The sequence below is a fragment of the Natator depressus genome, chromosome 4 (assembly GCF_965152275.1).
Source record: "Natator depressus isolate rNatDep1 chromosome 4, rNatDep2.hap1, whole genome shotgun sequence".
Lineage (NCBI taxonomy): Eukaryota > Metazoa > Chordata > Testudines > Cheloniidae > Natator > Natator depressus.
In genome coordinates, this window is record NC_134237.1 from 105,187,336 (window position 1) to 105,212,798 (window position 25,463).

Below are 25,463 nucleotides of genomic sequence, written 5' to 3' on the forward strand. Positions count from 1 at the left end.
AGAGCCGTTAGCCCACTGGCTGTCATAATCATTGCAAAATGTATGTAAAGATAATATTTAAAGAATTATGTATCTAAAATTACTCTCTTAAGATCTTCGAGTTAAGATGGGTAACCAGGAGGCGACATACCTCAGAAGTTTTCCTTTCAAGCAGAAGGTAACAGACATCTATCTCCTTGTCTGAGCATTTGTGTATTGTATGACTCCCAGTGTATGCTTATTGGTTTACTAAGCCATACATAAAAGAAGAGATTACCTACATGAGAGGAAATCTACAAGAATAAACAAACAACAGAGTGGGTGTCCTGTCTATGAATAAAGATAAAGGATTATTCTGCTATATATTGAAGTGCAAAGTGACAAACAGAATCCCGCACCAAGAGAGGCAAACTGACAGCATACTTGTCTCTCATGAAAGAAAGGTCACAGCTAACTTGGCTGCAAAGTGCTGCAAGGATCTGGGGTGAGCAATACTCTACAAAACATGAGAGTATATTGTCAATTAAGTCTAGGCTCTAGAATGCATGTTATGATTTTACTTAATATGTACTCATTTGTTTCCTATACTTCGTCTTAATACTACTACCAATTGAATCTCTACACTTTATTAAACTAACTTATATTTGATTTCACTATAAACATATCTAAGGGCGGTGTGTCAAGTGAAGAAGTGATCTGAGATAGAACTGGTAAGCGGGGGTGTACTGTTTCTTTGGAAACAGCAAATCTGTGAATATGGAGTATGTTCAGTGGACCAGAATCTGAATGCTCCAGGGAGACACTCGGAGGGCTTGAGGGTTTGAGTGTTCCAATCGCTAACCTGCAAAGTGACAGCGCAGCCTGCGAGGCCTCGAGGGGAGACTTTGTGTTACCCGTGGCCTGTGGAGTTGGGATCTGACCAACAGCAGGCATAGTCAAAGCTTCTTCATGCTAAGGCCAGGTAGTAGTGAGGCACCTCACAGTCCTGGGTACCTCCAGGAATCCTCACAGTGAAACAAGAACAAGTCGGCTGAACAGAGGTTCAGATGTTTTCAAGTGTGATGTAAGCAACAGCCATCAAGTTAGAAACTCACCTTGTGCACTTGGAGAAATATCAACATCTTAATACTAGAGCTTTTATCAGGGCTCTAGAAGATGCAGGGGGAAAAGGAAAATCAAAACAAGTATGTTCTTTTTCTGCTGCTTTGTCCCTCAGTTAATGTAATCACAATTTGTATTACAGCAGTGTCTTGAGGTGCCCCAAACATCATAGGGTGCCAGTATTCTAGGTAATGTAAATGCATTTAAGAGACAGTTCTTGCTCCAAAAAACATACAGTCTAAAGACAGACAAATGGTCTAAGACAGGAAGTAATATTACCCCATTTTACAGATGGGGAGCAGAGGCACAGAAAGATTAAGTGACTTGCCCAAGGGCAGAGCCAGGAATTCAACCAAGGTCTTCTGAGAGTCAGTGCCATAAGTAAAAGACCATTTTTTTTCGCCCTCAACATTTCAAGTACACTTATGGAAATAAACTCAACATCTTTTTATAAAAGCAAAACTAGAAAGCAAAAGACAAAAAAAACTAGGAAAAAAAATCCAAAAATTGTATTTACTTCCTTGTTTGCTCACCTGCGTCTTCAATGGCATCAGTATAGATCTTGCAGAAGATGATCTTAGTGATGTTTTTAAGAGCCTAAGTGACTTAGGAGCCTACATACCATTTTAAAATAAGTAGCTTAAGCACTTAGCAGCCTAAGTCTCATTGAAAGTCATCCATTTTGGGGGTAGAAAAAGAAATCTGTGATGCACTAAAAATACAGGAACATATTATACCTCCCTAGTGTGACATACACACAATGGTCTTGCAAATAATGCAGACATATCATTCAGAGAGATATAAATGTACATAAGCATATATAATAAAAATACCAAATAAAAACTCACACATTGAGTTCACTATAAACAGCATTCTGAAGCCTCTTTTCCCATCCTGTTTAAATAAAAAAAAAGAAATTGGCAATCATTTCATAAACAAGTAAACTTTTAAATATCTGAAGACCGACTCAAGGGAACGTTTCAGATTCACTAAAGTTTGTTGTCTGCAATTCAATTTCACATCTACCTAAGTTCTCTCTCTCTCTTTCAGGCTCTCCCTAAAGGCACAGGAGGAAAGAAATAACTACACTAACAGAAGGTTAAAACACAGAAGGCCAAAGTTAGAATTTGCACGTGCTCCCTTATCTCTGCCCCCTGGTTTCAAAGCTTGACAATACAGTCTTCAGTTATAGAATCACAGTTATTCACATATAATATCATATACATTTTAAGTGCAACCATAGATACACAAGTATAATATTGTAGTATGTTGGTTATTGTATTCTTCAGGGCAAATGAACTCAAGCTCTTAGCACGCGTAGGGGACAATTTTCTGATTCAGAAAGTTGACGTAACAACTAGGCAGTCATCCATTTTGGATCTGGTGTTGACCAACACGGATAATTTAGTTGCAAACACAAAGGTGGTTGGGAACTTGGGAGGAAGTGATCATGATCTGATAGAATTCAAGATCCTAAGGAAAGGAGGACATGAGAACAGCAAAACAAGGACACTGGACTTCAAAAAGGCAGATTTCAATCAGCTCAGAGAAATAGCAGGCAAGGTCCCATGGAAAGACCAAATAGGAAGAAAAAGAGTTGAAGGGGGCTGGCAGGTCCTAAAACATGTAATATTAGAGGCTCAATATCAAGCTATTCCGATGCAAAGGAAAGAAAAGAAGAGCCACAGGAGGCCAAGGTGGCTGCAAAAGGAGCGTTTTAGCTATCTAAAAACCAAGAAGGATACATATAGGAAATGGAAGGAGGGACATGTCACCAAGGAAATATACATGGGAATAGCGGGACAAAATCAGGAAAGCTAAGGCAAAGACTGAGTGACAGCTGGCAAGAAATGTTAGAAACAACAAGAAGGGGGTCTTCAAATATATCAGACAAAAAAGAAAATTCAGGATGGTGTGAGTCCACTGCTCAATGGAGAAGGTGAGCTGGTTTTGGAAGATGATAGGAAGGCAGAGCTGCTCACTGTCTACTTTGCTTCAGTCTTCACACAAAAAGCAACAAGTGACTGGACAACTAGCAAAGTTATCATAGACAATAAAGGGGAAGGGATGCAGATTGAGATAAGTAAAGAATGGGTCAGAGATCTTCTGAATTAATTCAAGTCAGTGGGACCTGATGCTATTCACCCCAGGATACTGAAAGAACTAGCTGAAGAAATCTCAGAGCCACTGTGTCACGCAGCAAGCGCGCCCCATCCCCTCTTGGGGCAGGGTGAGGGTATTTACTTCCCCAGGGCTGAGTCTTTATGATCACCCCTTGTCCTGGGTAGTGTGGCCTTGTCTTGGGCTAGTGGTAAAAGTCAATATGGCCACTCTCTCTCTCAGGGTTGTATAGCCTGATGGCCAGGGTCAGGACGACAGCCCCTTCCCACAGGGCTGCGGGGCCCAGTGGCTCAAACCAGTATGATTACCAAGTTTGCCCAGGGTATATGGCCTAGTGGTCAAAGTCAGTGTGGCCTCCTGCCTCACCAAGGCCGTGTAGCCTAGTGGCAAGAGTCAGTAGGGTTGTCTCCTCTCTCAGGGCTGCGTGGTCCAACAGCCAGAGTCAGGATAACTGCCCACTTCCGTAGGACTGTGTGGCCTAGAGACCAGAGTCGGTAGGCTGCCCTGTTCAGCAGGGTTGTGTGGCCTGGTGACCAGAGTCTGTATAGGTGCCCTCTCTCAGGGCTTTGTGGCCCAATGGCCAGAGTCAGTATAATGGCCCTCTTCAGTAGGGCTGTTTGGCCTGGCGGCCGCTCAGACAACTAAACCATTATCTGGGGGGGGAAAGGAGTGGAGCGGCCAGGTAGGGGAACCCAGGCCCTCCCTGCTCCACCAGGTCCCAGCTCAGAGCCCTGTCAATGGCAAGTATGCCCACCACTGTGTCAGTGGAGAATCCACCTGAAACACGCTGACCCCACTCGGGGGGGGGGGGGGGGCGGGTGTTTGCATGCTTGGAGGATAGAGCTAAACTTCAAAGAGATCTTGATAAATTGGAGAACTGAGCTATAGACAACAAAATGAAACTCAATGAAGACAAATGTAAAGTGCTACACATAGGGAAGAAAAACCAAATGCACAAATACAGAGTGCAGGATAACTGGCTTGGCAGCAACTGATGAGAAGGATCTGGGAGTTGTGGTGGATCACAACCTCAGCATGAGTCATCAATGTGATGCTCTTGCAAAATAAATAAATAAATAAATAAATAAATGCAATTTTGGGTTGCATTAACAGAGGCATAGCATGCAAGTCATGGGAGGTGATCGTACCGCTCTACTCAGCATTGGTGAGGCCTCACCAGAGTATCGTGTCCAATTTAGGTCACCAATGTATAGAGAGGATGTAGAGAAACTAGAAAGAATTCAGAAGCAAGCAACAAAGATGATCAAAGGGATGGAATGCAAGCCACATGAACAAAGGCAGAAGAAACTGAGTATGTTATAAAAAGATGCCATAAAAAAAGATGGAGAAAAGTTGTTCTCTCTTGCCACAGAGAGCAGGACAAGTGCCTATATGACTTAGGAGTGGCACCCCATTTTCAAAAGTGAGTTAGGTGCCTAAGTCACGTAGGCACTTTTGAAAATTTTATCCCTAGACTTCAAAAATGGTAAGATCCCTTCTCTATAAGGTATGTATTTTAAGATTATTGAGGATGGAAGGGTTTTTTCCTTTTGCAGACAGACTTCTGAAAAGTATTTTAGAATGTCAAGTTGTTTCTTAAAGAAATTCACAGGCATTGTGCATATTAACAGTGTATCTTAAAATGACTTATGTTACTTTTTCTTATTTGAACTATGTTATATTTTTATGCAACTATCCTTAAACAGTCTTAATCAAGTTCAGATATTACTTTCTCCAATTAGTGATTGTATTTTTTTTAAAAAATTGTTAAAGGGTTTCTTTACAGGTATTTAGATTTTACAAAATCTCAATAAATCATTCCATGATTTAGTAGTTTTACAGAACTTAAACTACAAAACATTCAAAAATTAAATTCCTCAAAACAGGCTTCCCATCCGGCTTTAGTAAATAAATAAGTTTAATAAATACATTTAATAAGTTCCCACCAACATTCTTATTTACAACTATTATCTATTGAATCCCCACAACGGTGCCTTACATAACAAAAAACAGACACAGTCACTGCCTTGCAGAGTTTACAATGTACTTCAGCAAGGTACTGAAGCATGTGCCTAACTTCATTGGGATTACTCACATGCCTAAAATTTACCACACGCTTAAGTTCCTTGCTGAATCTCAATAATGTCTTGGGTGGACCATTACACATGCTGAATATCTTAACAACTTCAGTGGGACTCCACTCCCCTGTTGATGATCCCTTTGCAGTATCAGAACCTAAATGACCTGACATGGCAAGCAAAGACATGGCATGACAAGCATAGACAAATACTGAGGGTAAGGTAGTGTAACAGAAGTTACAGACATACGTTTATAAGGTTCTTCAAAGTAGGACTTAATGATTCTTTTCTTCTTCTTCCCCCCTGCACATACCAAAGACATTAATAAAAGCACACCAATTTTCGTAGAGACTTTATGCCTGGAAACTAGTGATTTGAGGTTGCATCTGCACAACTTTAACTTTGGCCATTTCTTCACTGGAGTAATTAATCTTGCTGTCTTACATGAGAAACAAATTAAATGTCCTATTTTTGTTCCATGAACTTTGCTCTATTTTAAAAGAAGATAATACGAGCCTTAGTCTGCAATGCTTTCAAGTTCTGCTGGTTTGAAATTTTTTTAAATAATGTAAATTCCATAATCTGGAATTACAAAATATTACATCTATATTTATTCACAGAAGTGTTTATACTTGTACAGATTCAGCAACTGAATGAACTATTACAAACCTGAGGTCTTCAGAAATTCCTTAATATCTTCCTTTAGTGATTCAAGTTTAATTTCTGGTTTGTGCAGACTACCCTAATAAATAAAAGAAAAAAAGCAGACAGGAGAGTAAGCTTTCTATTTTTAATTATGACATTAGACACATTCTTAGGACTACACAGGTAGAAGTAATATGCACAAGAGGAATGAGTTCCAACTGTTGTGGAAACCATGATCTTAAATTTTCTGAGTTCAGGGCATAAGGAATCTCAGCCATAACATTGCATTTGGAAGATAATAATGGGAGAGTTTGTCATACAAAGATGTAGTACATGGGAACTGTGAGTTGTAGACTTGGATATCGTAAAAGAGAAAGGAGCATATAAAGATGAAAGAACAGTAAAATACAGGGGGAAAATAGATTTATTTTATGCTCCAGAGGAACTGAAATAGCTTATTATAAAAATTCCCACAGCAACTCCGTAATAATATAGCTCCCTTAAAAGAAAAAAATCCAGAGTTTGAATAAGCTTTGTCCAGACTAAACAAATCCTTTAGGGGCTGGAGCAGATCGCTGCCAAACTTCCAGGCTAAACTCAAGCCTGGTCTACACACAAAGTTGTACCGGTACAACTAATGGTGTAATTTTATATCAATATAATTAAACCAGTGTGACTTTTTGTGAGGACTCTCTTTTATATCAGTTTAAACCTGACATATTGATATAACTTGGACCTATAAATTTGGTGCTGGCTAAACCAATATAAGCAGTTTTAAATTGATATAAAAAAAGAGTCCAAAACAAAAGTTGCATTGGTTTAATTAAACCAATTTAAGTTACACCATTACAACGTCTGTGTAGACAAAACATCAATCTTAAAGATGAAACAGGGCTCTACCAGAGCCAGTCTAACTTCATTCTCAACCCAACCCTCCAAAAGCTATAACTGGCCTCTACCTAAATGAGGTTTACAAACAGTGGTGGATTACTGCATTGGCTGATAGGGCCTGTGCCCCGGGGCCCAAATCAATTTGGCGGCCCTGCAGGAGCGCCGGAACTCTGGTCCCGACCCCTGCTTCCTTTTCTCGCTCCTCTCTTCCTCGAGGCTCCACCCCCTGGCCCAGCTGGAAAACAAAGCCTGAGGTAGGGTAAGCATATTCCCCCTACCCCCACACAGAGCTGGCCAAGCCGCCTGCGCCTCCCCAAACGGGCCCAAGAGGGGCCCCCTCCCCCCATACAGCATGGAGCTGACCTTAGCCTCTCTCCCTTCCCCCCCTGCACAGGGCTGGCCCGAGCCCCACTGCTCACCACCCCGCAAACCCAGCACACTCACCCCCCAGACCCTTTTTGGCAAAACTGAGCATTTGTCCCCGTTTGCTCTTCCCAGTTTTGCCAAAAAAGTCCAAACAGCTGAGGCCATAACGGGATATATGATCACCCTAGGCTAGGGGTCCCCAAACTTTTTTGGTTATGCCCCCTCTTACCTGGTCCGCACCCCACCCCAGGAGCCAGGGCCAGGAGTGGGGCCAAATTTGGGGGCCTGGAGCCGCAGCCAGGGGCCAGGAGCAAGGCCATGGCTGCAACTGCGGCCGGGAGCAAAGCCACAGCTGGGGCTACAGGCAGGTCAGAGCTGGGCCCCACCACGCACCCCGAACATTGCTCCGTGCCCCCTAGGGGGACATGCCCCACAGTTTGGGGACCACGCCCCACAGTTTGGGGACCACTGCCCTAGGCTGTGGTAAGAACCACTCAGGGAGCCTGGGTAACTGTGAAGAGCCCCAGACCCTCCACCTGTCATGGGTGGGCAGCTGTGGTATCTGAGAGCAGCCCCTAACACTCAGGGCACGCCAACCAGGGCCGGTGGAGGGTCCAGGGCTCCCCACAGTGGCCAGGGCTTCCTGGGCAGCTCTTACCACAGCCTGGCTTCTAGCCAGGATAGGGGGTGGGGACTTGGGGGGCCCAAATGTTCTTTGTGCCCAGAGCCCCAATAAATCTGTTTACAAACTAACAGTCTTCCAAGACCGGAGGAAACTTTACAATGTGATAGCTCCAGCCCTAGTAGGATCTACCCCATCACTGCTCCATCAGAGTTTCTCAGTTGGCAGCAAACGCTTTTGTGCGGTTTTCCCAATGTAAATATATTAGTTCAGTGGAAAGGAAAAACCAGCCCTAAAGACATACCCTGAAGTTTGTTTCTACCTTAAATACCAAGGGAAATGCAAAAGGAAACTAGTCCAATTAACTATTAAGTCTTGTACCAAGCAGTCCCCCACTCCCCATAACAGACAATTTTTTGCAGTATCGATCCTCTTCTATACATAATGGAATGATTTCATTCTGTAGCTATTTGGATGTATATTTAATTATATGTATTACTTAACTGGAATAGTTATATACATTTAGAACACTTGTAATCTTAAATGTATGGAAAACTTAAACATTACTTTCATTTACTTGACGTTACTTTAATAGGAAACTCACAGAACAATAAAATAAGGAAAATGAAGTCCAAACATTCCTTAATCCTAATCTTACTTTGAATTAGTATCAAAATTGAATCTCAAAGCACATTTTGACAATTACTACAATAGTGACAATTACTAATTACTGGAAGAACAAATTCTGAATGACATTAAACTTTCCATTCTGAATAATATTGCCTACTAGGTTGTTCCATTCATTTATTAGTTGAGTGATATGGGGGCAGGGAGGTCTTTCGTTTTCTTAAGTTTTCATTTCTGTCCCTTAGCAAAGCCTTGGGACTGTTCAGAATACTATGGTTTGGAGTATGTACACACTTCGTCCTAATAGCTCACATTTTTTTAGTCATGGGATCAACCTGCTTCTGTGTTTCAGGAGTGGATATCATACTCTCCTCACTCACCACCTTTTTCAGCTGTATATTCAACTGAATTGACTACATAAAGTAATAATGTGTTGACCATTTAATAGCTCTACACATTGTTTAAATATTTTCAGACTTCCATTTAAAGTCTTTTCTTCTTAGATAAGTGCCATGACTTTTGTATATGTTTAGTACTGTTCATCTGGCTAGTTTCACACAAGTGTCAAACGTTTTTAGCTTTAATTACTGATATCTCCCTAATCATAACACTCTCTCAAAATGGTCATAAGAAAAGGTTCACAGTTTTGCTTGCTAGGTAATTTATATTACAAAAACCCAAAGAAGTCCAAGTGCTAATTTTGGTTGGATTTCAATTTATACTCCCTTTGCAGAAAAAAAAGTTATGAACATGTTTGAACAAATTTTAGATGATAGAAACCTGATTGACGTTGACACCAATAGCCTTGTCTACATTTGAGCATTTCTACATTAAATTATGTTTGATAGCTAGGGAACAGTATAGTGGTAAAGTGAAGCACTGTTCATATACAAGTACAAATAATCTAGCAATTGAGATGGAAAACAATTGAGAGCAAGTAACAATTTGTCTCAGCTTTTAGGCAGAAGTAGGTCATTTTAAATTTGCTGGATAGGTTTTGTAAATAATAATATTTGCAGTTTTAATCAACTTCCTAGGTTTCATCTGAAGATAGAAATTTACTGCTGCAAATAAGGTACACATCTGCAAAGTAATTCATGTGTACCTACATTACTAATAAAGATCTTCTGTGAACCAAACTTAAGTTGTTTCTGAACTCCTTAATCTGTTTAACGTATTCATAACTGTATTCAATTCAATTAAGATTCTTCATACTGCAAACGTCACTGCTGAACAATATAGACAAGAAGATTACAATCTCTATTAATACAAGAACAGGTCAGTAAGTTCTCTGTTAAATGAGATACATGAAAATAAATTTATTATCTATAATGAATCATGAGCCTACTATTATTTGATAGATTTTGGTATATAATGTTGCATATTACAGAGCTGATCACTTTCTAAATGTGAACTTTCACATCAGCGAAGTTCAGTATCAATAATTCTTTTAGTACCGAAGAAAAGATCAAAATAGTTGCTTTGATTATCTGATCTCACACAGTCTGTCCACCCCAGCTAAGCTGTCTATCTGCCCTTCCTTTAGCCACACCCATCCAGGTAGTGTCAAAATCTTGCCACTTACTCCTCCAAAACTTTCCCAAAAAACAGACAGCTCTCTCTACCAACACCACTAAAACTCTTGTCCAGGCCCTTATTTCCCATCTTAATTATGCAACCTTCTTCTTTGACCTTCCTGACACCCATCTCAGGTCCAGCAAAAAGCTGCTGATAAGGTTATCTTCCTGGGCAGTCATTCCAGTCATGTCACCCCCTTCCCCTTCTTTAATCAGCTCAAGCGGCTCCCCTGTCACAATCATATCAGATATATCTTCTTATCCACACTTTAAGATCCCTTATGATCCTTTCTATCTTACCTGCCTTCTCCACTGGGCCAACCTCTATCACCCAGAAGTCTGCTTCTTCTACAAGCACCTTCTCATATTCTTCGATGCTGATTCTTATGCACGAAACTCCCTCTCATAACTTATCTATAAAGCCACAACCCTGTCTTCTTACAAATCCCTTCTCAAGACCCACTTCTGCAGACATGCCAACAATAAATTGCAATCTGAAAATGGTCATGCAAGTGGCAATAGTGATTACTGGTATAATTAATATCACATTTGTTTATGTTTTTAAAAAATTACTCTGCTTCAGTTTTCATCTCTTCTTTTACTCCACTTCTCCCCATTGTCTGTCTAATGTCTGGATAGAGTTTTTCTACCTGTCAGAAGGACAGCTTATGAATCTTCTACCCCAATGAAATGCTCGGGCCTATTTTTTTTAAATTATCTATCTGTCCATCCAGCCAGATATTTTTATGGTTACAGAAGGTTCTGAGTGACTCACAATATTAGCAGATTTTTATTACAGATCAATGGAAGTGGAAATTCCATCTCACAAAAGTTTACAAGATTTCAATATCTGGCTTCATTTCAAATCAGAATGAAACCAGAAAATTTCATAATTTTCCATGAAAGAAAAGTCTGGCACAAATTATTTCAGATCAAAACATTTCATTTTGATTTTGACTTTATTATAATACAATACAAAAATGCAAAAAGTTATTTCAAAAAGAAATATCAAAATATTTCATTCCAAAAATGTCAAAACAGGGCATTTCAACATTGTAGGAACTTTTTCCCCATAATTTTTCTCCTAAACAAAATTTTTGCAAACTTGACACAATATCACAAAGCATTTGATTTCAACGGAACCATATTTTTCAGTGGATTAAGACCCTTGTCAAAAGACAATGACGGCAAGTGTGCAAGTGTGTCAGTCCCCCATCTATTCAATAGCCCATTGGTTGGGGCACTTACCTGGGAGACCCCGGTCTGAATCGCTGCTCTGCCTGATTTGGAGCACTGACTTGAAGCCAGGTCTCCCACATCGCAGGTGAGTGCCCTAATCCCCGGAATATGGGGTCTCTCTCTCTCTCTGATCCAATAAATATTTAAATTATTTATATACAGTGGAACAGTTCTAACAGAAGAGCTTGAGAGAGACCCACTCCATTACAGCCAATAGACTGGTGGTGAGGCACTCATTAGAGATGTTGGAAACCTGTGTCCACATCCCTGCTCCAAATCAGGTATGGGTTTGAATATGCGTCTCCCACATTCCAAGTGAGTACCCTGACCACTGAGCTATTGGCTATAGTGTGTGTGGGGGGGTGGGGGGGGTGGGAGTGTCTCTCCCTCCCATTTTTTGTGAGGGAGAGGCTGACCTGGCTTAGGCACCTAACTCCAGGAGAGGGTTCATGGTTGAAAATCTGAAGTAGTGCTCTCCAGCCTTTCAGTCAGGCACCTAACCCTCTTTGAGGATCTAAGCCTTCAGCCTTTCCCTTTCCTTTGCATTTCACTTGCGGCTGGCACAGGCAGCTGCCCGCTCAGTTTCCTGGCTTCTGAGACTCCCTTTCTTAAGAGTCTAAGGCCATGTCTACACTACGAAAGTACTCCGATTTCACAGAAGTCAATTTTTGGGAACAGATTGTATAAAGTCGAGTGCATGCGTCCACACTAAGCACATTAATTCGGCAGCGTGTGTCCACAGTAGCGTGGCAAGCGTCGACATTCTGAGCGGTGCACTGTAGGTAGCTATCCCACAGTTCCCGCAGCCCATTGGAATTTGGGGCTGAGCTCCCAATGCCTGATGGAGCCAAAAATTTGTCACAGGTGGTTATGGGTAAATGTTGTCAGTCAACCCTCCCTCCCTCCATGAAAGCAACAGCAGACAATCATTTCGCACCCTTTTCCCTGGATTGCCCGAGCAGACGCCATAGCACGGCAAATGTGGAGCCCGTTCAGCTCACCGCAGCAGTTATGACCATTGTAAATACCTTGCGCATTATTGTGCAGTTTATGCAGAACCAACACCTGAAAAACCAGGCAAGGAGGCAACAGCAGAGCGGTGATGAGGACATGAACACAGATTTCTCTAAAACCGCGGTTCCCAGTAATTTGGAGATCATGGTGTTACTGGGGCAGGCTTATGCTGTGGAACGCCAATTCTGGGCCCAGGAAACAAGCATAGAGTGGTGGGACCGCATAGTGTTGCAGCTTTGGGATGATTCCCAGTGGCTCCGAAACTTTCGCATGCGTAAGGGCACTTTCATGGAACTTTGTGACTTGCTTTCCCCTGCCCTGTAGCGCAAGAATACCAAGATGAGAGCAGCCCTCACAGTTCACAAGCGAGTGGCAAGAGCCCTGTGGAAGCTTGCAATGCCAGACAGCTACCAGTCAGTCGGTAATCAATTTGGAGTGGGCAAATCTACTGTGGGGGTTGCTGTGATGCAAGTAGCCAATGCAATCATTGAGCTGCTGCTATCAAGGGTAGTGACTCTGGGAAATGTGCAAGTCATACTAGATGGCTTTGCTGCAATAGGATTCCATAACTGTGGTGGGGCAATAGTCGGAATGCATATCCCTATCTTGGGACCAGACCACTAGGGCAGCCAGTACATAAACTGCAAGGGGTACTTTTCAATGGTGCTGCAAGCACTGGTGGCTCACAAGGGAAGTTTCACCAACATCAACATGGGATGGTTGGGAAAGGTTCATGACGCTCGCATCTTCAGGAACTCTGGTCTGTTTAAATGGCGGCAGGAAGAGATTTACTTCCCAGACCAGAAAATAACTGTTGGGGATGTTGAAATGCCTACAGTTATCCTTGGGGACCCAGCCTACCCGTTAATGCCCGGGCTCATGAAGCCGTACACAGGCACCCTGGACAGTAGTAAGGAGCTGCTCAACTATAGGCTGAGCAAGTGCAGAATGATGGCAGAGCGTGCATTTGGACGTTTAAAGGGTCACTGGCGCAGTTTACTGACTTGCTCAGACCTCAGCGAAACCAATATTCCCATTGTTATTGCTGCTTGCTGTGTGCTCCACAATCTCTGTAAGAGTAAGGGGGAGATGCTTATGGCGGGGTGGGAGGTTGAGGCAAATCGCCTGGCCACTGAATACGCATAGCCAGACACCAGAGCAGTTAGAAGAGCACAGCAGGAACCGCTGCGCATCAGAGAAGCTTTGAAAACCAGTTTCATGACTGGCCAGGGTACTGTGTGACACTTCTGTTTGTTTCTCCTTGATGAAAACCCACCCCCTTGGTTGCCTCTAAATTCCCTGTAAGCCACCCGCCCTCCCCCCTTCGATCACAGCTCGCTTGCAAAAGAAATAAAGTCACTATTGTTTAAAAAACATATATTCTTTATTAATTGATTATAAAAATAGGGAGATAACTCACAAGGTAGCCCGGGTGGGGTGTGAGAGTAGGGTAGGAGGAAAGGAAAAGGCCACTTTAAAACTTCTTGAATGACAGCCTTCTGTTGCTTGGGCTGTCCACTGGGATCGAGTGGTTGCGTGCCCAGAGCCTCCTCCCCCACATTCTTGGGCATCTGGGTGAGGAGGCTTGGAACTTGGGAAGGAGGGAGGGCAGTTAAACAGAGGTTGCAGCAGCAGTCTGTGATCCTGCTGCCATTCATGAACCTCCACAAGACGCTGGAGCATGTCCGTTTGATCCCTCAGTAGCCCCAGCGTTGCCTCATGCCTCCTCTGATCTTCCTGCCGCCACCTCTCCTCACATTCGTCGGCCACTTTCCTGTACTCTGCTATTGTGTCCCTCCACACATTCTGCTGAGCTGTCAGTGCCGGACGACTGCATGAGCTCAGAGAACATTTCATTGCGCGTGCGTTTTTTTCGCCGCCTTATCTGAGATAGCCTTTGGGACGGAGGAGGGAGGCTTCAAACATTTGTAGCTGCTGGAGGGAAAAAAGGGAGTAAAGATACACTTTACAGAACAATGGCTATACTCTTTCACGGTGAACAACACTATTCACATTACATAGCACATGTGATTTTGGTACAAGGTCGCATTTTGCATCTTATATTGAGTGCCTGTGGCTTTGGTGTTAGAGATCACACACGCAGGGCTAGGCAACAGAATTCGGCTTGCAGGCGGCCATGGTAAGCCATAGTCTTTCGGCTTCTGCAACCTTCATAACAGCAGCACTCTCCGCTCCCATACCAAGCAAAGCACATTGAGTTGGCCATTTAGTGCTGCGGTTTTCCTGTTAACGTGCAGCAGCAGAAACCAAACTAACCCCCCGCCCCCGCCATCCAATTCTCTGGGATGACTGCTGTACCCCTCACCCCACCGTGTGGCTGGCATCAGGGAAGATCCCTGCTAGCCAAACGCGAACAGCTCAGCGCCAATGCCCCCTGCCATCGCGTGGCTAACTGCGGGGAGGATTTCTTTTCAGCCACAGGCAAACAGCCCAGTAGGAACAGCCACCTCTGAATGTCCCCTTAATTAAATTCCCCTATTTCAACCAGGTTACCATGAACGATATCACTCTCCTGAGGATAACACAGAGAGCTAAAGAACGGATGTTGCTTGAATGCCAGCAAACACCGGGACCATACGCTGCCAGGCTTTGTCATGCAGTGATACCAGATTACTTGCTCCTAGCATGGCGTGATAAAGTGTCCTACCATGGAGGACGGAATAAGGCTGCTCTCCCCAGAAACGTTCTGCAAAGACTTTTAGAGTACCTCCAGGAGAGCTTCATGGAGATGTCCCTGGAGGATTTCTACTCCACCCCCAGACACGTTAACAGACTCTTCCAGTAGCTGTACTGGCCACGAATGCATCCCAAGTCTTCAGGGCTACTTAATCATTAAAAAACACTTGCTTTTATAACATGTATTATATTTTAAAAGGTACACTCACCAGAGATCCCTTCTCCAGCTTCGTTGGGTTGGGAGGGTATTTCAGTCAGGGTGATAAAAAGATCCTGGCTGTCAGGGAGAACGGTGTGCTGTGTGCTCTCCTCAAGCTCATCCTCCTCATCATCTTCCCCGTCAGCAAAATCCTCAGGCATGGCGGAGAATACCCCATCATTAGAGTCCACAGACAGAGGTGGAGTAGTGGTGGCGGCCCCCCATAGAATTGCATGCAGCTCAGCGTAGAAGCAGCATGTCTGGGGCTCTGTCCCGGAGCGTCTGTTTGATTCTTTGGTTTTCTGGTACGCTTGTCTGAGCTCCTTAAGTTTCACACGGCATTGTGTTGTGTCCCTGCTGTAGCCTCTGTCCCTCATGGCCTCAGAGATTTTTTGAAATGTTTTGGCATTTCATCTTTTGGGATGTAGTTCTGATATCACGGATTCCTCTCCGCATACAGCGATCAGATCCAGTACCTCCCGTTCGGTCCATGCTGGAGCTCTTTTTTGATTCTGGAACTGCATGGTCACCTGTGCTGATGAGCTCGCCTGGCCAAAAGGAAATGAGATTCAAAAGCTCCTGGGGCTTTTCCTATACACCTGGCCAGTGCATCCAAGTTGAGAGTGCTGTCCAGAGCGGTCACAATGGTGCACTGTGGGATAGCTCCCGGAGGCCAATACCTTCAAATTGCGTCCACACTAACACTAATTCGAAACAGCGATGTCCATTTCCGCAGTAAACCCCTCATTAGGGAGGAGTAAAGAAATCGGTTTTAAGAGCCCTTTATGTCGAAAAAAATGGCTTCGTTGTGTGGACGGGTGCAGGGTTAATTCAACTTAACGCTGCTAAATCCGACATCAACTCGTAGTGTAGACCAGGCCTAACTCTCCCCATGCACTGTATGGGAAGGCTGGGTGCCAAACTGTGGGCTGTGAATTCCAGTGGGCAGGAGGGGCACTCAGGAGTTAATTTAAGTCTCCTTTGTGAATCTAGCCTTCGGTCCCTACCCTCTAGTTACTGTGGCTCAGAGGTATATTCAAACCTTTTTAATACTCTTGGGTTAAAGTTAATCTGCGATCAGAGTGAATTATCAAAGATAACTCTGAATCTTTATGCAGGGCTCTAGCTTCTCACATCAACTTGATGCTGAAGAGTCCGGAAAAACAAGTTGCTGTTTCCACTGTGTGCTTGACAACTTAATTATCCTAAATGCTATAAATAATATATCATACATGAAAATTCAAGAAATAAAGGAGAAGTCTTCTCTTCTTTACAGTCCCCTTTTCCTTCTTGTACCCAAAACATAACCGACTGGTATCTCTACTCAGAGTCCAAAGACTCAACATTCATAAACATCATTCTTAAGAAACCCAGTTTTTTCAAACGTTCTGTAAGTTGACAACAGAAACCGTTCTTTTTTGAGCTCTGCCTGCTAGAACTAAAAAAAAAAAAAGTAAAAACATTAATGAGTATAGCAAGAATTTTGTTGTTATTTTAAATATTCGTTCCCCAATGTTTTAATTAGGCTCAGTAAATATCACTAACTCTAAAAAACTCTGGACACTAATTTTAAGGGGGCATTATGTGGACACAAATCTTGATTTACATCCTGACATTTGTCTGATACTGTACATGCACATGCATGTGCATACAAAATTTTGAAGAATGGGTTTTGAGTGATTTGAGGGTTTACAATGTTATTTACAGAGAACTCCCAAAGTGATTTTTTATATTTTTTAAAACAAATAAGAGCTAAAAGTAACTAAAATAAAGTTAAGTTTTCTCTTGGAAGAATTTAGATCAGCAACAAAACGGATCTCAATATCGTTGAGATTTATCTAAAATTGGTTTCATGTAGAGATGTTCAATTCTGCAGTTAGTACAGATTTATTTATACTGCAAGGTTCAGGTCAGAAGCAGAATGTAACTAACAAGCAGACCAGAACACAGATCATGTTCCAGAGATAAATAGGAGTTGAGGTGCCTTGCATAAGAATAGCAAGATTTTGTACACGATCTGCAGCTTCAAAGTTAGCCAATATAATGGTCTGATTAGGCAGTAATTTGAGACTAACAATAACAAAATTCAACAAATCACAAAAACAAAACAGAGAAGGCTTGGATGCCTCCCCCCAGCCCCCGCAAAAAAACAACCATTACAACCAACCAGTACAGAGAAAACTTGAACACAGATCAGAGTTTTGGCAGAAAAGATAAAACAAGTGAGATCTAGTGTGTTTGTAAGGGGAGTATAATTGTGAGGTTCAAAAATTAACTCAGGATCAAACAGAATGCACATATTCCTGGAAAAACCCAGGATCCAAAGGTAACCTCTTAAAAAGCAAGAATAAATGATGGAACAATAGCAATCAGGGCCAAGAAACACTACCTCAACTTTGTCTGTATTAATTTAAACTACAAATCTCCAAAACCAGCTAATCACATTTAGAAATGTTTTTGTAGGTAGACATCAAATAATGTCAAGTTCAAGCTGCTCTCTTCACCTTTACAAAGCTTCATCCTACTCTACATCTCTCTACCCTCATCTCCTAAGTACTCGCAATATTTAAACTCTGGCCAATCTGCCTTCTTCTTGCCCAATTTGTCTCCTTTACCTTCTCCATATGATTGGAATAATTTCTCTACTAATATATACCAAGCTCCTTCCTTCTCCTTCCACAAACTTCTAAAATCCACCTGTTCTGTGAAGTTTTTAAGAGAGACCGGGCTGTGGCCATTATGTTCTGTTCTGTTTGTACTGTTGGTTTTCACTTATATATCTAGATTACCTTTATCATTGATGGAAATTTTTTTTTGTCAGTTTGTGTGTGTACATCGAAATGGACATTTATCAATAAAAATCTAATCCTTTCAAGACTATTTAATAACAATGAAACTCAGGGACAGCACTAATAGACATAAAGAAAATAATACAGGGTCCAACGCATAACCCTGTCGGAAGCCTAGACTGACATAAAAGTGAAATGGCATGATCCCACACAGAACCCAACAATTTGAGAGCTATAAATTAAATCAATAGAGCACTGAATCATGGAAGTCAAAAGTGGACTGCCACGGAACATAGCCTTGTCTAATACAGGAATACGAACTAAAGTAAGGCAAATAACCATTTGTTTTATCCACTAAAACATCATTTGTACAACATAAGGGACACTGTAAATTTAAAATATTGTCCACAATTTAAATTTTGTTTAAAAAAATTTATAAAACATAATACCAAAATAAATGTTTTCCTAATGTTTTTAAAGTTTGAAACCCAGAACTAAGAACCCGAAAATAAAACTGATAAACTAGAAAAAAGTTAAAAATTGACTTTATTGATTTTATTACCAAGCCATGAGAAAGGTATAAAGAAAAAAAAGATAGTAACAAAAACTGGAGTTTTAAAATTATTTCTGTATTAACAATCTAAGGACTGTTAGAAACATAAAAAAGTTGTTTGTTTATAATATCTTCAAGTTGACAGCATTTATTTATATAGCCAGTCCTATTAAATAACCATCTCTAAAATAAATCCAGACTAATATAGGCAATGCAAATTATTAACCTGAAGGAATGACCAAACACGGTCCTTCAAAATGTTAAGCATGTGTGTAAGTGTTTGCAGGATCAGGGCCCTGACTCAGAATAATGCACTTCAGAAATGAACAGGTGTAAAATAAGCTGCTATAAAGAAACCAAAAATGTAGCTTGCTTACTTTAAACGAGATTTTCTAAAAAGCCTATTTTAAAAAAAAAAATCAAACAGAAAGGCCCACAAGAAAACAATCAAGACATTAACAAGCAATGTAAAGTAAATAAAAGTTCTCAAAAGAAACTACACAGAATAGGATCATGAAAACAGATATTGCCATGAACAATAAGACAAGATGTCATCCACAAGAAAAAGAGGTGTGTGTGTGGGAGGGGGGAATACATGAAGACAGAGTTTTAGGCTACAAATTCATTTCAGGCCATAATGTTTGTGGCTGTTCCACCTCAAACAATCCACAGGACAGGATGTCCACTAAGGAGATACATATTAGATGTAGAGTGCAGTCAGAAAGCTTATGCTCAAATAAATTGGTTAGTCTCTAAGGTGCCACAAGTACTCCTTTTCTTTTTGTGAATGCAGACTAACACGGCTGCTACCCTGAAACCAGTGAGAACAAAGGATCACAATTATTACAGCATCATTTTCTGATGCATATTTCATTTATTTTCCTTCCTTTTCACCAAATCCTTATGTTCTGAGGGGAAACCGCAGGAGGAGAGGGAGTTAAAAAAACTTGCATCTCAAATTAAGGATTAAAAAACGACCCAATTCATTTGGTAGAGCAATTTGAATGAGTGCGACTTTAACCATATTATTAATACACACAGCAAAATCCTCCCTGCTCAGAGGGAGTGGATATAAATACTACCCTGACAGTTAAGCAGCGAGTCTCTTGGCCCTGCAGAAGAGTGAAAGGTTTAGGGCAGGTCTGACTCCCTCTCCTCTGGGCAGACACAGGCTTCCCACGCTCATGCCGCCCTGCGGCATCTGCCCAGCAGTGTCAGGGGCGAGTGCCGGCCGTGTGCGTCCAGCCAAGGGGGGAAGGGAGGACAAGCGGCTGGGGTGAGGGGCGGGATGGAGAGAGGGACACAGAGAAAGGCCGTGGGGGAAGGAAGCAGAAAGGGAGACAGACGCATGGAAGGACGGGGTGGGGGTGGGGGTGGAGCGGGTCAGGCAGGCAGCGGGGGGAGGACAGCCAAGGGCCGGGGACTGGGCTCACCCGTGCCTGCCGCTCCAGCTGGGAGTGGAGGCTGGAGCCCTTCAGCCGCTGCACGATCTGAGCGATGGCCAAGGAGAGCCCGGTGTCCTGCTCCAGCATCATCCCGGCGCACACCGGCGGGATTTGTGCCCGGCCAACACTCCTCGCCGCCGCAGCGGGGGGCCGTAGTAGCGGAACCAATTTCAGGGAGACACCCTGGCTCCCTCCTGTCCCTCTCCCGCTACTTCACTGACGGCGTTACCAGGCAACTAAGGGAGCGGAAAGCGGCGCTCGGCTGCGGATTCCGGCTGGAAACTGGCTCCCCAGAGTAGAGTTCCGGTCTCCGGGCCTTCCCCCGCGTCGTTCTGCTCTAGCCCAGGCCACCATAAAGACAGGGTGACATAAGTGCTGGCCCTGGCGATACCAAAGGCAAAACTAGACTTTACTGCAAAAGGCCAGTATTTCACCCTCAGCCCCTGAGCAGGGGACAGGCTCCCAGCCCCACCTGCTGTCCAGAATAAGAGACACCCCACTCCCCCAGCACGGACGGCAGCATTCACGAGTGTCACCACCAATGTGTTCCACCTACGGATCCAGTCACCATGACAGGGCGCGCTCCACCCCACCTGCCTCACACACTGTTCCTATGTCTTGTGTTACACTTTCCTGACCCCTACGAGCCTACTGCCTCACCACAGCACCCCATGGCAAAGCCATGACATATCATCCCTGGGCTTTGCATGCCATCCTGGGCTGGGACCACACGGTAATTAAAGCATTGGGGTGCTTAGAATTGGGAGGCCTACTCTGTACTCTCAGCTCTGCCACTGACTTCCTCTGAGTCTTTGGCAAGACATTTAGGCCTGACATAAAAAATGAGATTGACCTAGCTATGGCAGTCAGGGCTGTGAAAAATTTTATGCCCCAAGTGCCAGGCCCAGGAAGAATTATTCTATCAGTGTAGCTACAGCCTATTGCTGGAAAACCTCCACCCATTGAAAAAGGAAGTGTCTACACTACAGCAGCATAGGTGCAGCTACAGTGACCTCTCACATATTCCTGGAATACGGGACATTCCAGTACTTCTGGGAATGGCCCCCCTGGCCTGACCTTGGACATTCGGTTAGGGTTACCATATTTCAAGTTCCCAAATAGAGAACACTACCGGGGAGCGTTGGAGGGGGAAGGAGGGTTCAATTTTTATGGCAATATCATACCATGCCACCCTTACTTCTGCGCTGCTGCTGGCAGTGGTGCTGCTTTCAGAGCTGGGCAGCTGGTCAGCAGCCGCCGCTCTCCAGCCACCCAGCTCTGAAAGCAGCGCCACTAGCAGCAGCAGCGCTGAAGTAAGGGTAGCAAACCAGTAAACATACACACCGTAATTAGGACATGCCAGGAATTGCAATTCTACCAGAAACAATGTTGGAAAAAGGACGAGCAAGAAAAAATCATGGACCTTTGTTCATAGTTCAAAAATCTGCTCAGACGGAGATCAGAGGACCAAAAAGGAGGCCATGTCTGGGAAAATCTGGATGTAAGGTAACCCTCCACTTGATACGTCTGCAGTCATGCTGCACAGGGAACATCATTTTTAAAAGCATGCCACTGCACCCCTGCCCCAACCCCGCATGACTTTGCATGCCAGGTCACACCAGCATGGAGGGGAGCAGCACGCTCTTCAAAAGAATGTCCCCCAGCCGATACTGGACCCCATCTGTTTTTGTCTGCGTATCAGATAGGGGACAAACCCTAGAAAAGCAGGACTGTCTGGTTTAATACCAGATGAATGGCCTGCCAAGCTGTAGGTCTGCGTTTGTTGTTCTTGTAATGTAGACATAGCCTTAGCCATTCTGTACCTCAGTTTCCTGCTAAAACTTGACAAAGTATCACACAATATAAGAAATCAGAAGTAGGTGTTGGGAAAGCCAGGGGAGGTGGCTTGAAGAATGAAATTCAATAATCTTTAACAAACCAAAATTTGACTTAAAAAAGACAGCAATCAGCACTACCCAGAATCGTTAACAAGCAGTCTAAATGGGATAGTTATCCTGTTTTCCTATGAGTTCTAATCTTATGAACAAGTTTTTTCATTACTTTGTCACAGTCTCTCTCTCTCTCTTTTGGAATTAGATGTGTCCCCATCTCTGCACAGTGAGAGTATGTCTCACCACTGCTACCAAATGTTGTTTTCAAGTGAGATAATCGGATAGATTATAAAGTGGTCAATGGGAACAATGGTCCAGCCAGGCTGAATCCTCCCTAACTGTCTTAAAAATAAAATGTTTGTCAAGCAAAGTGGCACTTATTTTTTACCCCAGACATTTGTCACGGCTGTGTACAGCTTGCCAGTCCATTAAAAATGGATGTGAACGTCTTTAGAAGATAGAGGCAAAGGTAACATATGAAGTGTCAAGATGAAGTCTCAAATATTGGTGGAAATACTGTTTGAAAGAAGGTTTCCTTTAGAAAATAGATGTTTGATTCAATGAGATGATGCTTGAGCACCTTCTACTACCATAGAGCTTAATGGAAGTGGAGTATACTCAACCTGTCTTCAGAGGTGTTCAACATTTCACAGTACACTATAGAAAAATTATTTCTAACAATCTCATTTATGACCCAATCATGCAAGTATATCATTGTTGTTATTTTCTCCAATAGGACTACATGTGTGAGTAAGGATTGATGAGGTCCACAATGTTTTGATGTAGCTGACAACATATCAGGTCTTACAAAAATTACAAAATAGAAAAAAGGGAAATTTCTGTCAATGATTCACCTTCATCAACTTTAAGAAATATTAAAATCACTGCAAAGAAACATGGCACCATATCTTGACAAGTTTTCATATTTTATTTTAAATAACCAATTCCTGTTGTGTAATGAGATTTTTTTTGCTAATACCATAGATGCAGTCTGCAGAATGTAGAAAAGATTGCATCATATATTTTGAATTATTAAGGCAGAAAAGATCTCTTATTGCAAAGACTATTCTTTATGAAAAGTAATATATTTTATCTAATAGATGTCTGAACATGAAAGCTAGATTTCCCTACGAATAACTACAAGGCTTAATACTCTAGTTTAGAGAATTTGACATGCTTCTATTCTTGATTTTAGATATATTATTTGTCTTCACAGATCTTGGCTTTACATAAATTGAAGCCTTCTGTTGACAATAACTTATTTTTATATTGAGAAGATGTGGCTTGGGAAATAATGTCAACTACTTTTTCATATTCATTTTAAATAGCATGTAGCAATTTTGAGTTACCAAGTTTGTAAAACAGGTATGTGCACAGAGGTCCTGATTCTCCAGTCATGTTAGTTTTATAAACATACTCGACTAACATCAGTAGTGTATTCTCTAAGATAGGGGCAGATTCTTTTATGGAATATTTAATCAAAGTTTAAAATAATCTGGCATATATTTGTTCAGTGCCTGGAATACATATATTCCATTATAAAGCAGTATCAGCGTGAGCGTCAAACCTTCAGCTACAGTAGTCCTTATGCAGGTCCCTGTGCTCATTAATCAAACAAAATTCTCTTTGACTTCAGTTCAGTCATTGACTTTAATGGGAATCTGATAGAGTAAGTACTCCGGGGGGAATTCTACACCAAAAAATTAAAAATTCTGCACACATTTTAAAATTCTGCAAAATTCTGCATATTTTATTTGTCAAACTAACACAATATAAACATGCCAGTTTCAATTATTTTGGTAATTTATTTCAAAATACTTGTCGGCAAGTATGTCTGTAACAATACAGACACAAAAAAAGATTCCTTACTAGGCATGTTAATACAGAACTTTGAGTAATTCATTTAAACTACAATGCAGAAACATATATCCGCACCCCTTAGAAGCAGTGTAAAGGCTTGGGGGAGTCAGGCATAATGGAGGAGCTGAGGGAGAGGGAAGAAGCTTGGGAGTGAACCTGGAGGATTGTTGGGTGTGGGTAGGAGAAGTATGGAAGTTTCGGGGAGGGGCCAGGATTGTTAGGGAATTGGGGAGCCTCCTCCATTCAAACCCTGGCTGATCCCAAGCCTTTCCCATTCAGTCAGGCACATCTGCCCCTGTGCCCCTGCACCCCCACATCCCCATCTGGCCTTGGAGACCCCCACCCCCATGTAGCCTTGGAACCCCTATCCTCCTGTGACCTTGGAGCCCTCCTACCCCCCATGCCCATGTGCTCCAGGGCACCCCCTCCCATTCAGCCCCTGGCTCAATGCTGTCACCCCACTAGCTCCTGAGCCCCTGCCCCAGTCTGTCCCCCCACTAGTCCTTCTGAACCCTAGTCTGTGACCCACCCCAGCAGCATCGTGTGCCCCATTCTGTCTCCTAACCTAGCTCCACTGGCAGACTGCTATAATGAACGCAGCCAGTTCTGGAGCCTCAGTGACCTCTAATGGGTTAAAGGCAGAACTGAAGCACTTCTTGGGCAGAATGTATTTTCTGCAGGAAACAAAATTCTGCACCAGACATGAATTCTGCATGTGTGCAGTGGCACAGAATTCCCCCCAGGAGTAAGGAAGGAGTGCAGGATCTGTCATGTTAGTTCCAGAATTTCTGTCATTCCTATAACAGGGCTTTGGTGATAATCATAGTTAAAGAGAACCAGTCTCCTCCCTGCATGAAAGTATATTTCATTATTTTATGAGGAATTGGCAGGCATTCTGACATATGACAGATGCAGCTGAATTATTTACCAAAAGTTTACCAGACATTTCAGTTAGTAAATTTGTTTATTAAAATATTTTCAAATAAAGATTAGAAATTAAAGAATGATCCAAGGAGAGCTACACAATCTCTTAGGGATTTGGGGTCCTTTCCTGATGGTTATGAGCTCAGAGGATAACTTCAATGACTATCAAAGGGAGAACATCTAGTTTTGCTTCTGTTATCAAGATTCCTGAGACATCCTCTACCTTTAATCTTGAATTTAACATTTGCTCCCTTAAAAAAAAGGACAACTAGAAGCATTTGATAAATTAGCTACAAAATGGAAACACTAAATGAGCAGAACAGAAGAGCTTTCATAAGTTTCTCTTAGTTTTATCTTCTGTGATAGAGCTTTCCTCTCCTTGTAGGAATGAATACTTTTATACCACCTAAAGAAGGCACAGGGCACTGACTGAAAATCTGAACCAACTATGGACTAGCATCTCATCTTATAGCTCTCGCTCAGTGGCATAGCATCTGTCATAAATATAAAGGGAAGGGTAAACACCTTTAAATCCCTCCTGGCCAGAGGAAAAACCCTTTCACCTGTAAAGGGTTAAGAAGCTAAGACAACCTCGCTGGCACCTGACCAAAATGACCAATGAGGAGACAAGATACTTTCAAAGCTGGGGGGGGGGTGGGGACAAAGGGTTCTCTTTGTCTGTGTGTTGTTTTTGCCGGGACCAGAGCAGGAATGCAGATCAGAACTCCTGTAAAGGGTTAATCAGCAATCTAGTTAGATATGCGTTAGATTCTGTTTTGTTTAAATGGCTGATAAAATAAGTTGGGCTGAATGGAATGTATATTCCTGTTTTTGTGTCTTTTTG

General features: G+C 42.5%; 1 protein-coding gene across 3 annotated transcripts in view; it reads right to left on the reverse strand.

The window, feature by feature from the left end:
• Nucleotides 1–20,203, reverse strand: part of TBC1D19 (TBC1 domain family member 19) — a 106,546-nt gene extending 86,343 nt beyond the window's left edge. For all 3 annotated transcript variants that reach the window (XM_074951579.1, XM_074951578.1, XM_074951577.1), the window contains exons 1-3: nt 19,932–20,203; nt 5,949–6,021; nt 1,929–1,974 (exon numbers count right to left, since the gene is read on the reverse strand). In XM_074951579.1, coding sequence (XP_074807680.1) covers nt 1,929–1,974; nt 5,949–6,021; nt 19,932–20,033 — 221 coding nt within the window. In that variant the 5' untranslated portion in view covers nt 20,034–20,203. The remainder of the gene's footprint in view (nt 1–1,928; nt 1,975–5,948; nt 6,022–19,931) is intronic.
• Nucleotides 20,204–25,463: the final 5,260 nt, after the last annotated feature.